Source organism: Bactrocera oleae, chromosome 2, assembly GCF_042242935.1.
Source record: "Bactrocera oleae isolate idBacOlea1 chromosome 2, idBacOlea1, whole genome shotgun sequence".
Lineage (NCBI taxonomy): Eukaryota > Metazoa > Arthropoda > Insecta > Diptera > Tephritidae > Bactrocera > Bactrocera oleae.
This window is the reverse complement of record NC_091536.1, coordinates 2133020-2146762: the sequence shown is the minus strand read 5'-3', so window position 1 is coordinate 2146762 and position 13743 is coordinate 2133020. Positions and strand designations below refer to the sequence as shown.

The 13743-nt window shown below is 32.1% G+C and overlaps 1 protein-coding gene and 1 long non-coding RNA gene across 5 annotated transcripts in view; both read left to right on the top strand.

The window, feature by feature from the left end:
* Cdep (Chondrocyte-derived ezrin-like domain containing protein) overlaps positions 1–13743 on the top strand; it is a 56562-nt gene that overhangs the window by 21736 nt on the left and 21083 nt on the right. For all 4 annotated transcript variants that reach the window (XM_014242694.3, XM_036373653.2, XM_036373652.2 and 1 more), the window contains 8 exons: positions 7406–7638; positions 7819–8040; positions 8871–9114; positions 9186–9346; positions 9411–9485; positions 12979–13085; positions 13280–13395; positions 13466–13700. In XM_014242694.3, coding sequence (XP_014098169.1) covers positions 7406–7638; positions 7819–8040; positions 8871–9114; positions 9186–9346; positions 9411–9485; positions 12979–13085; positions 13280–13395; positions 13466–13700 — 1393 coding nt within the window. The remainder of the gene's footprint in view (positions 1–7405; positions 7639–7818; positions 8041–8870; positions 9115–9185; positions 9347–9410; positions 9486–12978; positions 13086–13279; positions 13396–13465; positions 13701–13743) is intronic.
* LOC138857528 (uncharacterized) lies at positions 841–1763 on the top strand. The gene is made up of 2 exons (XR_011396634.1): positions 841–1494; positions 1553–1763. It is a non-coding gene; the product is annotated as an uncharacterized lncRNA (long non-coding RNA).

Below are 13743 nucleotides of genomic sequence, written 5' to 3'. Positions count from 1 at the left end.
GATATTTCACCTCAGGCTGTTCGTCACCAGCGAAAACTGAGTGTTAGACAGGCTTAAGACCGACCAGCATGTGCAAATGCAATGTTTGTCTTTTGTTACATGTTAAAAGTGAGTGACGCCTCTTTAGCAAACGTAAAGTGACTTGGATGTCTTCCGTAGTCGGTTAAGAAAATGTGTTGCCATGGAGGGGTTCTTAATTCAATTTGAAAACCAATTGTAAAAATTATTTCTTATTTATATACAATCAATGTTAGTTTTGCATGGTTTATTTGTGTAAAATGTTCCAAAAGTGTTTTTTAATACCACACGATGACTCATTCGCTCATTGTCCTTTTCGCGCTAAAGACAATACCAGATGCCATTGCGGGGCCACTGTTCCTGTGCGCTTTTCGTGCATCTTCTCGCGCCTCAATTTATTTTCATTAATTTGTCTGCAGTGTCGTTGTCGCAGGCTTTGTTGAGGCAGCCTTTCAAATGGAACTAATTGTCACACAAATACAATTTGAGCTGCTTTCCAGAAACACAAAGTAATGCGCACTGATAGTCGAGGCCTATCTAGTATAATAAACGCGCTCTTAGACTTGACACAAAGCCTTATGTTGAGTGCCACTTGCTGCACTGCAGCTGACATGCTGCGCCACTTACGTGCTCTATAGACAAACAAATTCACAATGGATACAGTTTTCTATCCTATTTGAAGTTTTACAACGCGATTATATTTATTATTGATTATTACATATGTCATATTGTAAACTGTGTTTACTTCATTAATTTGTTCGTATTTTTAAAACATGTGGCATTGCAATAGTATTTATTAATAAATATATTGTAACACGAGTCCTGATAAAAAACAAACCGTAATAACTTTTTAATAATAACCGATCTGGCTATGTCTGTAGTTGCTCCATCTTGCAAGCTATTGAAAGGGAGATGGTTCATCTTCTCGGGGGAGTGCCGCCAAAATCCCGTCTGAAATTTGGGCGGAAATGACGGACTGCAAAGCATGGTACCGCAGCACTATCCAAACCCTCTTTTCGGCATCCCAAGCATTAATTTTTACAAAATTAAACGATAACCTGGCAAAAAAGGAAATCAATTACTCACACAAAAAAAAATTATTACGGTTTATTTTTGTAGCACGATTCGTGCGCCACCCTGCACATAAATTTTAATATTTAAATGTGAAAGTAAAAAAAAAATTTATTTGTTTAAGATTAACAGTCTTGTTCAAAGCTTAGAAGTGCACTTAGAATTCGCCAACTGATATTTTATGTAAGTAAATGGCGATGAGAGTGCTTTCGAAAAATGCTGGTAAAGTATTAAATGTGTAGCAACGAGGGTAAATATAGACAAGCTTTAGAATATATGGATGTATATATGTGTGTTTATGTTTCTACCTGCTCTGAGCTTTAAATATTTAATTGAATAGCAACAGCTATAGCTGTTAAAACATTTTGAAATCCTGCACAATAAACGCTCAATTCCCTTGCTACCGTAAGTTTGAAAAAAATGAAAAAAATAAAATAAAATAAAATAAAAATAAAACTTTTAGGGACGATAGCAATTTCAATCGATGGCAACTAAACGAGAGCGACCATGGTGAACTCAGATCGATGAGATAATGAAACTGAGGAGCTTTAAGAAAGGTTGCCATCCGTTAAAAATTTTTATTCTGCGAAACTGAAGAAGCTATAATTTAAAATTATTAGCGATTAATTATGAATTAATCTACTAAATAAAACTGGTTCAGGTCACAAAACTAATATCAATTATTGTTTTCTATATTGAATATACGGACACTTACAAAGATCATCATATACATATACTAATCGAGGGTCGGTTTTTATATATTGTAAGTAGCTCAAACACGGAAAAGTTAAAAAAAAATCAGTTTCAAATTAATTTCGTAACTATTGTGATTCAAAGTCAACAAATTATTATTATATCTTTATTGGTAGATATATTTTATATAGATCTCTAAATAACGAATTGTAACAAACTAAACTGAACGTTCAAAATAAAGTTATTTAATGAAATTTCTTTTTATTTGTCAAAATATCCTCACGAAATCTGACATGGATTATTGTTTAAGTCAACGACACATTCTCCGAACAAATTTTTCAAATCGGGCCACTATAGAATATAGCTGCCGTACAAACTAAACTGAACGTTCAAAATAAAGTCCTTGTAGGAAAAACCTTTTTATTTTACAAACTAGTTTGTATATATACAGACGGACAGACGGAAATAGCTAAATCAACTCAGCTCATCATGCTGCTCTTTTATTTATAAGTATATGTTATCGGGTCTCCGATGTTTCCTTTTGAGTGTTACAAACTTGGTCGCAAACTTAACCTGTTAAGGGTATAAATATCTACACGAAATATTACATGGACTCTTGCCAAAATTGTACCAAACAACAAATTTTCAGTTCGGAACACTATTGCTTAGAGCTGCCATACAAACTGACCGACCAAAATTAAGAATTTGTATGGAAACTTATTTATTTGTAAGGTATTATAGGATCGGTGCAGCCAAAGTTAACGTTTTGTTTGTTTCATCTAACTTCGATGGGTAATCTACAAAAATATTTCTGAAATTTTCTAATACTTGGGAGAGAAATTTGATGATTTAGAAACACGCATGAAAATCTCCATTCTATGGCAAGAAAAATATCATCGCCTTTGAAACTCGCGAATTTTCAAAATATTTATTTAAAAATAATACACAAAAGAAAGGTCGTGAAAAAAATTTATATAACAAAAAACCGTGCAACAAGAAGAATACCTGCATTTGAGTTCGATGTCTTCGAACTCTTCGATTAAATTTGTCACATACCATAAATATTCGATTGGTATCCTAGTATTTACATAAACCCGCTTATTAAAATTTTTCGAACTACTGTTTTATAATAGGCTATTTTTATTTTCCGAAAGTAGAGTTTTTCTCAATCTCTCAATTATTTTTGATCACTACGAAAGATAATAGTATTACGGTACCATTTAAAAGTATTTAATATAATATTTCCTCTACAATATTTTATATTAATTTTTATAAACAGTACCTAATTATGTAAAATAAAAAGTACGTCAAGAAGGGCGTTAAGGTAACGATTTCTGTAGTTTTCTGTTCTGATTGAAGGAATTATATAATATCATCCTATTTTATCCCATTTCTGAGATGTAAGACAGTTAGAATAAGACGTAAGAAAGTTACAATAAATGGCTAAATAAACATAATTTCTTAGTAAATATATGAGTGCTTAAAATACTCGTACATAAGTTGTATTTATATCTACAGTGCAGGGCATTCTCTTATGCATGTGTACATAAATATATCCATAAACCTATCTGCAGTATCGATTTCTCCCCAACCAATTCATTGCAGTGTTTACACAAAATCGACGTGAATGAAATATTAATTTGCATCCATGCACTTCGTTGCTGCCCGAGAGAGAATACCGTGATACCGTGCAGTGTCATTCAGGTGCGATTGCTTTTCACTGTAATTTTCATTTGGCATTTAGAACAAATCAAGTGTTTCACGAAATCAACGTCGTGTACATTTGTTTTTAGTACAATTTCAAGACTATGGCCACGCAAATTTCTAATTTTAGAAACTTAGTTTTGTTCTCGAGATACGCAACTCCCTACCGTTCAACGTTTCTAGGTACTGCTAACGTATGAGTATGTACCTAATACTCTATGTAACCAAGTAACTCGTCCGGTTGTCATTGTTGTTGTTGTCGTCGTAAGTCCAAGCGTTGTGATTGAAGTTTGAGTACTTTTTGTACTTCCAAACGAATATGTAAATTCTTTATATGTGTTGTTGTATCTACAATAGGGTAGGTAAAATTTTCCCAAAAATAACGGCCTGCGTTTTTAAATAAAAAACATTAATATGGTTTCAATATTTATTTATGAAATGTTGTCACTCAAATCACAGTTGAGAAATCGGTATGCTTGGGGTTTTATATATAGTATATATTGACATTTTCATCCTAAATAGCGATAACTGAGCCACGCTTCGGAATCACCTTTTTCAAGTAGGTCTCTACGTTCAACGGTAATGCTAAGAACTCATGTTAATCTACTTAAGGCTTGCTGGTAATGTACGTACAAGACGTACGCTTTATATCAATTTATCGCACTTTTGTCGAAAAATTTAGCAGTAAATTATTTCAAAACAAGATGGCAATAATAACAAAACGTACTTAGTAGTTTACTAGATAATGTTACTGTTAAGCTACAGTTAAAATTGCTAGTGGATACGTGCGATATTCTCAGAGAAACATCGTCACCCGATTTGACATCGTCAGTTTTGAAAAAAATCCGATCCGACGCTTCTACACTATAGGTTATTTTTACCAATTGCGTAATGTTTTTAGGTCTCTTTATGAAACAAAAAAATATGTTTGGAAACCCTAAATTGGCTTAGCCAAAGTACTGAAAGTTGTACAAATAATATGTTTTTTTTTATTCAAGAAAACGCGCATATCAGGAGTTAAACAAATATTCAAAAGAACGTTTAACCATCAGTAACCAGTAGAAATATAAATTAGTTTATAAATAATTCTGTTTGGCAACACTGTCACCATCTAACTAATCAGAACTCTTAGCATCGATATGCAGCTTTCATTCCTTCGCCATTTAGGAAACACATTTTCTTTATGTGCTGAGGCTTACGATCCAAAGTTGGTGGCATTGGAACACATGTATTAAGCATTAAATTGATATGAATACTTCAAACAAAACTGCTTTTGCCGCGTATTACTCGTAAATGACGCACAAATACATAAAAAATATTTTTCCGTAGAAATTAGTTCACCCTATGTACATTATTTGTGGTATTGGTAAGAAAAAACGTAAGTTTGATCTCTTCCTAAGAGGCCATTCACTGAAAATATGAAATATGAAAATATGAATAATTGCCGACGTTATGATTGTTACTTAGTAAGCGCAGTAATCGTAAATGTTGAACCCTTAATGATATGCCATAAATTAAAGCGTATTTCTGTATTTAGCTTAATCCGTTTGTTTTATTAGATTTTATTCGTGGTTCGTGGGCACGCGTTTGTAAGTCGTTGCCAACATTTAACGAGACACCATTTTAGCTACAGAAAACCTTCGTAATTATTTTTAATATTTAAATTCATATTCCCTGGTCCGACTCTCTTTCCTTTTAATTCTTGTCTTATCTGCACTGGATATAAAAATTTTATTGTATGTGCCCCAGAATTCTATATTTAAATATACTTGTACTACAATAATTAAAAATGTACATTTAAAACTGCAGTAAAAACCACTATATTCAATTTATTTGAGATGCAGCTTCATTTAACGCTCGATTGACATTTTGATTAATGCTATCTTCTTTTAATAGTGGGTTAACAATCAACCGAAGATCTTTACAAAACCTCTTTTGATGTTAATTTGTACAGTTCGTCAGCGAGTTATACATATAATTTCAACGATGTAATTATTATTTTTAAGAGTGTATGTATAAATATCAACGAATTATTGCAACAGTAGCATTCTGTGCAAGCTGCAACTAAAAAAAATTGAGATATCTTGATGACACTGGGTACACATGTTTCTAGACACCATAAGAAGCTTGAAATTGTAGATGGGCGTAATCGGACTACTGCCACGCCCACTAATCGCTATTAATCGAAAACTAATAAATTGACTTAAATAAGATCCACATTAAGACGAATCGCATTTTTAAAAGTGGGCGTGGCCCGGCTGTCTAATCGTTTAGTGTCAAATTTTTGTATTACTCCTACCGACAGTGTAAAAATGGATGCGAATGGGTGCTAACCCCGCCCGCTTCCCGTATAACGCTTTTGTTAAAAATTACTAAAAGTGCGTTAACTCAATAAATAAACAAGTCAGAGACTGTGAACCACGCCTACTTCCCATAGAACACAAATTTAAATTCCATCCGATTCTTTCACTTTCCAGTATAGAGTACAAATCAAGCACTAATGAATATGTTGATATAAAACTTTGCATAAAGAGTGCCTTCAAGATAAGCCATCTCAAATCGAAAAATTGTCAAAATCGGGCCATAACTGTTCAAACCCCCATATACCGATAATGTGGACCCCAGTGTCCATGGTGGACTTTTTACCGAAATTATCGTTCATTGTATGTGATATATAATATAATTGGAATTCGGAGAGAATCCTTTCCTGATAATATTATGTCTGAATGAATCCTTAGCCCCTATATACTTAATAGAAAGAACTTTTTTTCGAACTTCATCATATACAATATATTTGATTTTTGTAAGTTGCAAGAGTATAAAATGTCCGGTCACAACGGAACTTAGCTCTTCCTTACTTGTTCTGTTTTCTGCCCTTCTCAAAGCGTTAGAGTGAGAGTTGTCCAACGGATGTTTATGATTGATGATTGATTACTATTTATTATATAAGTTCAATATGGAAATTGCGAAAGAGTTGGTTGGCAGTTGGTTCTTTTATCATGTAAAAACTTAATGATGATGTGTAATGGAGCATTTATACAATGTTGGCATATAATGAGGCAATATTTTCATCCAGAAAAGAAAACATTGTTAAGCTAATATCAGATGTGCCACAATTGGTAATTTATGCCTGAATATATCAGGATGATGAATAAGTTAATGGAATGCATGATGAGGTATAATCACCCTGAAGTAGACAGTATACATATAATGGCTCATAGTCCATTTTACGAACTGCTTCCTGTATAGAGCCAGAATATCTCTTTCCCTATCTAATTTTACTATTCGAGCGCTATTGGTTAAATATCGATCCCTGTTAATGTTGTTTTATCAATATACTAATTTCTACGGGTAGACGAACATACAGAAAAATATCGCAACATGTTGCGCATTAGAGGCTACCTTACGCCCCTTGCGACGGTTGGGCGTTAGGATGGTAATTGTTGGGTTCCGTCCCAAATTCCAGTTCCAGTAACAATTTGAGTTGAAATTTCCCGTTTTGGGAAACGCTTCTTGTGTTAAATTCTTACGCCAAAGTCAATAATCGTTCAAATTTTTCTATTACTATATATTATTCTGAATTCCTACTATATACTTGTATATAATATAATACTGTAAATAATCATCTGGGGAATCGTCTAAACCTTATGTACATTATTAACAATTTATGCACACAGGAGTACTGTATACAGATTATAAATTTGCATTAAAAGTTTATGTAAAACGTGGCAAATAAATAATTTTAATCTGTATTTTAAACGCAATTCACTTTATAATGAATATTTGTATTTAATAGAAATCTTTATAAATAATTAATTCACAAATTTCCATTTTATTTACATCACTTTTCTTTTACACCGGGTTGCTAACAACAACGTTGACGACAATCCCAATATCTGAATTTGCAATAACAAAATAGGCAAAAGCACTTGGACGCGTTCTATTCGATCAGGTGTGCCGTCAACTAAATCTACTTGAGGCCGATTATTTTGGTTTGGAGTATCAGGAGATATCTACACACACCAAATATTGGCTAGATCTCGAGAAACCCCTAAATCGACAGGTTGGTCTGTCGCTTATCGATCCTGTGCTTCGTTTCTGCGTTAAATTCTACACTCCTGATCCAGCACAACTTGAGGAAGAATACACGAGGTAAGTGGACCCCAAAAATTGTAACACCATCGAAAAGTTGATTGTTCTATCGAACAAGCACTAAATATGTACCGTATCGTATATCTGCTTGTCTATTTACATATGCAGCCGTCTACACTATGCATAACTATTGCACTTTCTCTACTCTGACCAATATGAATTCTCTTTCTTTCTTTTTAGGTATCTCTTTTGTTTGCAAATTAAACGGGACTTGGCCAACGGCAATTTGCAGTGCAACGACAATACCGCAGCTCTAATGGCCAGTTACATAGTGCAAGCATCATGTGGCGATTATGTGCCTGAGGATTATCCTGATCACACCTATTTGTCATCGTATCGTTTCGTACCTCATCAGGATGCTACCATGCAGCGAAAAATCATGGAGAATCACAAGAAGCATGTGTATGTACAATTTATTTTGAGTGGCGATGTATTTGTGTTAGTTAAATGTCAATTTGAAGATGAACTACCAGTGAAGGAGTAAAAAAAATGACGCATTGTGTAGACTTTTGTTCAATGACACACTTGCATATGAATTTGTGGATATTTATCTGATATTGCTGTCTGTTAGATTAGAAACTGATGAAATTTACAAATATTTTTAAAATCAGTTAAAAAATATTTAAATTTTCTACTTGTTTGCTTTATTTTTTTTATCGCCTTTTAGAGCGTTCGGAAATATTTGCCAATTTATAATAATATATTAATTTCATGAAAGATTCTATGAAGTACAAATAATAAAAATCAAAACAAGAAAAAACGTTAACTCTAACATCTAATTTCGTGAAGATACCTTTATTATTCCGATTGTTCAGTTTATATGGCAGCTATACGCTTTAGTGGTCCGATATCGGGCGTTCCAACAAATGAGCAGCTACTTAGTGAGGAAAGGACAGTTTTAAAATTTTAAATCGCTTAAAAACTGAGGGACTAGTTCGCGAATATACAGACAGACAGACGGACATGGCTAAATCAACTCAGCTCATCGTGCTGACCATTTATGAATATTTTTTATAGGGTCTCCGACGATTCCTTCTGGGTGTTACAAACACAAACAGGAAGGTTCAAATTTTAATCTACCACCGAACGGTTGAGGGTTTAAATTGGAGTATTGAAGCAATCATCTTTTTATTTTGTTATATTCTCCTGAATACTCCACCTTCCATTAGAAATAATTTATTGCTATTTAATTTCATTTAATGTGTGTTAAAATGTTCTTCCAAATATAATAGGGGTCAGTCTCCTGCTGAGGCCGATTTAAATCTGCTGGAAACGGCAAGGCGGTGTGAACTTTATGGAATGAAAATGCATCCAGCGAAAGATGTGGAGGGTGTTCCCTTGAATTTAGCAGTAGCTCACATGGGAATTGCTGTCTTCCAAAATATCACGCGCATTAATACCTTCTCCTGGGCTAAAATACGTAAGATATCATTTAAGCGTAAACGGTTCCTGGTGAAGCTCCATCCCGAAGGATATGTAAGCTCATATAAAAAACACTTTTTATAATTATAATGCTAATTTACATTTGTTCTTTCTAATATCTGAAGGGGTATTACAAAGACACCGTGGAATTTTTCTTTGAGGGTCGTAATGAGTGTAAAAACTTTTGGAAGAAATGTGTTGAGAATCACGGGTTCTTCCGTTGTGCTGCAGTGCAGAATCAGCCTAGACGAAAAGCTCGGGTGTTATCGCGTGGCAGCTCCTTCCGGTTGTACTATATATGTTATGAAATTTTAACTCTTTCTAATTGATATTTATTTCCAATATTACAGCTATAGCGGCAAAACACAGAAACAAATCATCGAATTTGTTCGTGAGAATTATGTAAAACGACAAAACTTCCAAAGGTAAGTCTAAAATATGATTTATTTAAATTTTTTATTTAGAACATTTTGATTTGAGTATGTAATTTTTTACTTTATGTCAGAGAAGAAGGATCATTACGAACACTTACCTTCTGAAATGTAAAAATAAAAATATTTCGATTAAAGTTTACTATTTCGAAGTTCGTTGTGATCATAACGGTTCCTGATATCCAAAAAAGTTTTGTTATTCATAAAATTGATAACATAAATGTAATTGCATTCTACACTAAAGTACAAGGGGAATTATTGTATAATACAATAAATATTATAATTCTTTAGTACTATTTTAATAATATTTCTATGTGTGTTTCATTTGCTAAACTAATAATATCAAAACACTTATTTGTTGCTTATATTAATTCCATATCACTTCATTTAATATAAAGTCATAAAACATACTGCATACTCCATTTATTTTAACGTTATTTTGCTTTGAAACACTTGATTTACCCACTATCCATGTACTCGTATAGTTGCGGCTCGTATGTACGAAAAACGCACATAATACGTCAACTCGGCTTACTATTCATTCGTACTTTACAGTTATTATAACTCAAAATTTATCAATATATAACAGTGTTGATCAACTTAAGAGAAGTTGCATCACTGAGTTTAATGCAATAGAGAACTCAGAAAAGAGAAGAGGATTTTAAAGCGAATTGGTTGTAAAATATATAATAATGTGCTTGAAAATGAAATTTAACTACATAATGTATAAACATCGAGTTACATTTTTGTTGAATCTCTTGTTTATTTAAAAATATTTTATTTTAAATTTTGCAATAGTTTTGAAAACTCATTTTATTTGTATTCTGTGTATATAAATTTAATATTTTTAATGTTTTTTGTATGTTGATTGGCAAACTAGTTACGGTTAATATTAATTTTACAGTATTATTAATTGTCTCCCAAACTATCATACTCATACATATCATCTGAAATATTTATTTTAAGTTCTCAGTGAGTGTGTTTGTGGATATAACTTAAGATCTAATTAACTAATTTTAGTAAATTAGAAAAAGTATTATTTTTGTAGCAATGTTCATTTATATATTTGTAAATAATTAAATCATCTTTGATTGGTGTAGTTACTATATGGTGGAATCTTACATCGTAATACAATTATGTTTTACCTTTGAATGTTATGAACTTCAAAATTTGAAGCATGAGTCCCAATTGACTATTACAATTTAATTTTATTATTGGAGAAAAAATTATGTATAATTATATTATAGGGTTAGGTGTAGTCAGTGAAATGAAAAAATTACAATATTAAATAAATTTTTTACCCGTAAATTAATTTATTTGATAAAAGTAGAATCATAGCATTATTAAATAAGGCGTCGACTTAACTTGACACCATTTGAAAAACAGAATTCATAATTTTAAAAGTAATGGATATGTTGATCCAGTTTCAAGGTTATCATCACTAATCTTTGGAGATTCTTATAAAAACAATTAGTCAAAAAAAATTTTTTGTTAGTAGATAATCTAGTTCCTTTTCGAACCTTTTTTTAACTAACAAAATGGCGGCCTGAGGAAAATTTTTTCCAGATTTACGGAAAAAACCAATAGTTAATTGTTTATAAAAAATCAAAATAAAAGAAAATTCTTCGGCCAGGTACTTTTTTCATGTTTTCCAAAAGCTGTAAAAATTTCATTGAAATCTACCGAGCGCTTTTCGAGCTACAGTGCTCACCAGTTCAAAAAACATAGTTTTGAGAAAAACGCATTTTAAGTTGCAGCTGCTGCAAGCTACCTGCTCTCAAACGTTTTGAGCGCCCGAGAACCTAATTATCGAATAACTCGAAGTTAATTTGTTGGATTTAATTCAAATTTTAAGAGAATATTTCAAAGATTTTATACTTAAGAAAATGCAAAACATAAAATCTTTTTTTTTTTTAATTTTGACCATTCCTAACCCCTTATATTAGTATAATTAGATGATTTCATGATAATAATATATTTGTTTTATTTTAAATGTCTATATCCCTCAAATATAAAACCAGATTTAAGAAAATGTTCAGCTACACATCTGGGTAAAAACACCAACTGATATATGCAAGTATTTACGGCTCTAATTTAATTAATTTCAATTCAATGCATTGTGCATACAATTTGAGTCTTAAATGGTAACTGAAGCTTTACTCATTAATATATATTTGTAGAGTAATAAAATGTTTTGAAAGAAATATGAAGTAAAATGATTATACAAATCAATTTCAGAGTATATTTAAGGGATATTATTACATCTCCTATGTGTCGCCATTGCTACTAAAACAATATTTTGTGTTGCGGATGTTGTATATTTGCTCAACAACCCTGTGTTTGTATTTGTATTTTTGATCTATCCATCAGAAAAAAACCTCAACTAACTAAATAGTTTTTTAAATTTACTTTAAGGTCTTCTATAAAGTACAAATATCAATCAGTTACAATATTGGTAACTACAATTGTTTCACACTTCGAAATGCTCACTTTTAAATTGCTACTTTTTTCGGAAATTATCTTTCTAGGGTTTACCAAATATCCTCAACCTTTTTCGATATTATTTTTTCGGAATACTTGTTATAAATGAATTCTATTTTTGCTGGAATTTGCAGCAAATTATCCCTTATGTAGTAATAATAAGTCTAAAGATGGCGAAACATTATCGAAGTCGAATAATATTTTGGTGTGCGAAGCGTGTGAGATTATAAGAAACATTAATAAAAATAAATTTGAAACCTTTTTATTTAATGTCATAACTGAATAGTTTAGTATTTCTCGCTGTATTATTTTCGGTTTTATTTATTTTTAAACTAACTACTATTTGCATGTAATTAAATGTGGAAGTGTATAATTTTATACACAAGCTTGTATGTGAATGCATCTGTTAATATATTTTCATTACTTAGTTAGATTTTTAATGTCGTAAATGTTTTTATTTTTATTTAATATGTTCGTCTAGCTGTACATGCTACTAGATTATAAACAAATCTTTATTTTAAAGAGATTATTAAACTAAATGCGCAGATGAGCTTCTGTTTTATGCTATTACTTTTATATAATCTTATCTTCGGTTTCTGGAAACTAAAGCTTCAATTAATGATTTCTGTTTACACTTTTGATTATGTACAGGGTTAAGTTCATAATTTCTATGCAACTGGTTTATATCCAAAAGGATGGGTTCTTTTTTATCTCCTTAGTTATAGCTAATTATTTCTTTTTTGTATTTTATTTTGTTGTCATTTATTTTCTGATTAATTTTATTTGTTAATTTTCTTGTTAATAAGCGTTCTGTAGATTTCTTCATAAACTAGAAAAGATAATGAGACGTTTTACAACTAAAATGTTATAAATGAAAATTAAAAAAACACATAATAAAAAGAGAAAGAATTTGAATCTAAATAAAAAAGGAATTACAATAAAACAACAACATAAACGAGCATGCAAATAAAAACGTGGTATCCTCTTGTCTTTTCTTTTGCTGCAGGTCACAGTCATTCCGGCAAGGGCCTTTGAATGCTAGTAGCCGAAGTCAGTCGCATACGTATGTGAACTCCAGCATTTCAGCCAATCCCCTTCTCCCAATTGACACTGGTTTGTATTGTTTTAAGATTTTGTGTTTTTCATTTAAGATTTTTCTGTTCGTTTCTTTAGTAATATGTGTATTAGATATTTGCAAGTAACATTTGCTATTTAATGTTATCGTATTATATTAAACAACTTAGTTCATATTGTATATAAATCAATTATTCCTATTTTAATTCTTATATTATTGTTGCGCACTAAAGCGGACTGGGATTATCGCAATCAATGCACCGCCTCGACGACGCTTTCTCTGACGAAGAAGGCAGCGGATACCTTGGATCGCCGACAAGACAATCCTACAGACCACACGCGTTCTCAAGTAAATAACATTGTTTTTTTTTGTTTTTTTGTTCAATAACAATTTATTTGTATCCACGATGTGCATCTAGGTCACAGCAGCCCAGGTGGAGATCTATCAGACGAAGAATTATGCTCCGGAATCGCCAACATTGCCGGAGGAACAGCAACACCACTCGGCAGCGGCTATGGACCAAATGAATTCGAACCGCTCTGTCTCTCCTCAGGGTCCGGAATCGTGGAATTCGCTCAACCACAGCAGTCAGCAACACAACAATATACGCGCCCAAGATCAGGCTCGTGCGCATCAAGGAGATCACAATTTAGGTGAGTCTAACATATCAAAATATAGTAGTGCAGACGAGTTCTC